This window comes from Molossus molossus, unplaced genomic scaffold (assembly GCF_014108415.1).
Source record: "Molossus molossus isolate mMolMol1 unplaced genomic scaffold, mMolMol1.p scaffold_m16_p_16, whole genome shotgun sequence".
In the NCBI taxonomy this organism is placed as follows: Eukaryota; Metazoa; Chordata; class Mammalia; order Chiroptera; family Molossidae; genus Molossus; species Molossus molossus.
Genome location: NW_023425351.1, coordinates 32125084 through 32127200, shown reverse-complemented (window position 1 = coordinate 32127200; position 2117 = coordinate 32125084). Strand labels below are relative to the sequence as shown.

Below are 2117 nucleotides of genomic sequence, written 5' to 3'. Positions count from 1 at the left end.
TATTTCTCTAGAATGACAATGGTTTTCTCTGATTTGGGTGCCAACCAGAGAAAACAACTTTCCCTTTTAACATGTTTCATGGGAATGATGGAAGTAGAATATGCAAGAAGAGTCAGGAGTTAGGTCCTTTAATGCTCTGCCAGTTTCAAGCTCCATGACTTTAAACAAGCTACTTATTCTCTTGCAAACTCAGTTTTCCATCTTCTAATAAAATAAAAGTAGTGCCTGCTTCACATTGTTATTATTAAGAACAATATATGTAGAGATACTATATGTAGAGGGTATGTACAGATAGAGATTTATGTATATTATATATAGATGTCACTTAACACAGGGTTGCCTCTTAAAGTGATAGTTATTATTATTGTTATTAGTATTAATTAATACAAATTATAGTTACAAAAGTTTGAATTCAGATTCAGGGGATTAATCTGTCTATAATCTTGTTTACATGTTCATATGGTTAATGCTCAAGAAGAAGCATTAAGTTTCAACTGATGAGGGTGACTCACTCAGAGTGTTCTGCTGAGTTTTCTATGAAATCACTTATACATGCAACAAATTTCTCATTGTGTTCACTACATTGCAACTTAAAAAATAATTTAACTCACTTATTCAGTACACATTCAGCAACTGAAAAGGAAAAATTACACAGATCTTTGCTGTCAACTATATGCCAGATGGAAGCAAATAAACAATAAAGTGTGGCAATTTTAATCCATCCACTTCTGTATTTGTGTAAGGCAAGTATATAAATAAATAAATACCGGAAGTGGCTTTCTGAGGTTGCGCGCCGTTTAGTGTGGTCGGTCTTTGTGAGCTTCCAGCATGGCGTACCGCGGCCAGGGTCAAAAAGTCCAGAAGGTGATGGTGCAGCCCATCAACCTCATCTTCAGATACTTGCAAAACAGATCTCGGATTCAGGTGTGGCTTTATGAGCAAGTGAATATGCGGATAGAGGGCTGCATCATTGGTTTTGATGAGTATATGAACCTCGTATTAGATGATGCGGAAGAGATTCATTCTAAAACAAAGTCAAGAAAACAACTAGGTCGGATCATGCTAAAAGGAGATAATATTACTCTGCTCCAAAGTGTCGCCACCTAGAAATGACTAATGAAGTGAGAAATTGTTGAGAAGCAATACAGTTTGGTTCCCAGTTGCCCTCTGTTGGAATTAAAGCCTAAATATACCCATTCGTTTTGTTCACTACCCAGCTGATAAATAATGTTGAATTGTTTTTATTAAAAATAAATAAATAAATAAACAAACTGTAAAGCTCAAACACGATGATAATGATATAATAGAGGCGGACACAGACTCTTCTTAAAGCATAGAGAAAAGACTGACTCTCTCTACCTACCAAGTAGATATAGAATCTTGTTGAACTGCTCAGAATGTCAGTGTACGGGTGTTAAGGGCCATCTCTTTACTGTTTCCAAAAGCACTTATGATTCTGAGAAATAGTTATAGTAACCCCTCCTTCAATTCTAAGACAGCATGTCTCACTCTTGCTCTTGATCCTGGTTCCTCCCTCTGCCTCAAGAATCTTGGTCCAATGTTCATTGTCTTTGGTGCAAAGGCTCTCAGCCTAGAAATAATTAGCTTGTCAAGACACCATTAATTCCTTCAAATGGCATGCAAACTTTGGTGAGTACGTGTAATATATACTTTTCTGAAAGTAAAGAAATCTCATCAGATGAGCAAAGAATCTGTGACACACACACACAAAATGTTAAGGAGTGTTCTGATGTATGTTTAATTTCTCCCTCTCCTCTAGCTCTTTCTCACCAACACATTTTCTGAAATCACTTTATAATCCTCCTCTGTCTATCACTCTGTTCTCCTTACCTTACTGCAAAGCTTCTAGGAAAAGGAACAAATGCTTACTGCATTTAATTATTATTTGAAATTCATGCTTCAGCCCATTACTTTCTTGCTTCTAGTCCGACAGCTGTTCAAATTGCTCTTGTGCAAGTTATGTGTGATTTAAATGACCCAATGAAAAGAAAATATTTATACAGTCTTATGTCACTTGATAACTATATGTGACATTGTTTACTACCCTCTTCTCTTTAAGACATTACGGCTTTGACTTCCAGACGCACCAATCTTGT

The 2117-nt window shown here is 36.2% G+C and overlaps 1 protein-coding gene across 1 annotated transcript; it reads left to right on the top strand.

The window, feature by feature from the left end:
• The first annotated feature begins 776 nt into the window (after window positions 1-776).
• LOC118631716 (small nuclear ribonucleoprotein E-like) lies at window positions 777-1157 on the top strand. Its single transcript, XM_036264246.1, has one exon. The coding sequence runs from the start codon at window positions 829-831 to the stop codon at window positions 1105-1107; it is 279 nt and encodes a 92-aa protein (XP_036120139.1). The 5' UTR covers window positions 777-828; the 3' UTR covers window positions 1108-1157.
• Window positions 1158-2117: the final 960 nt, after the last annotated feature.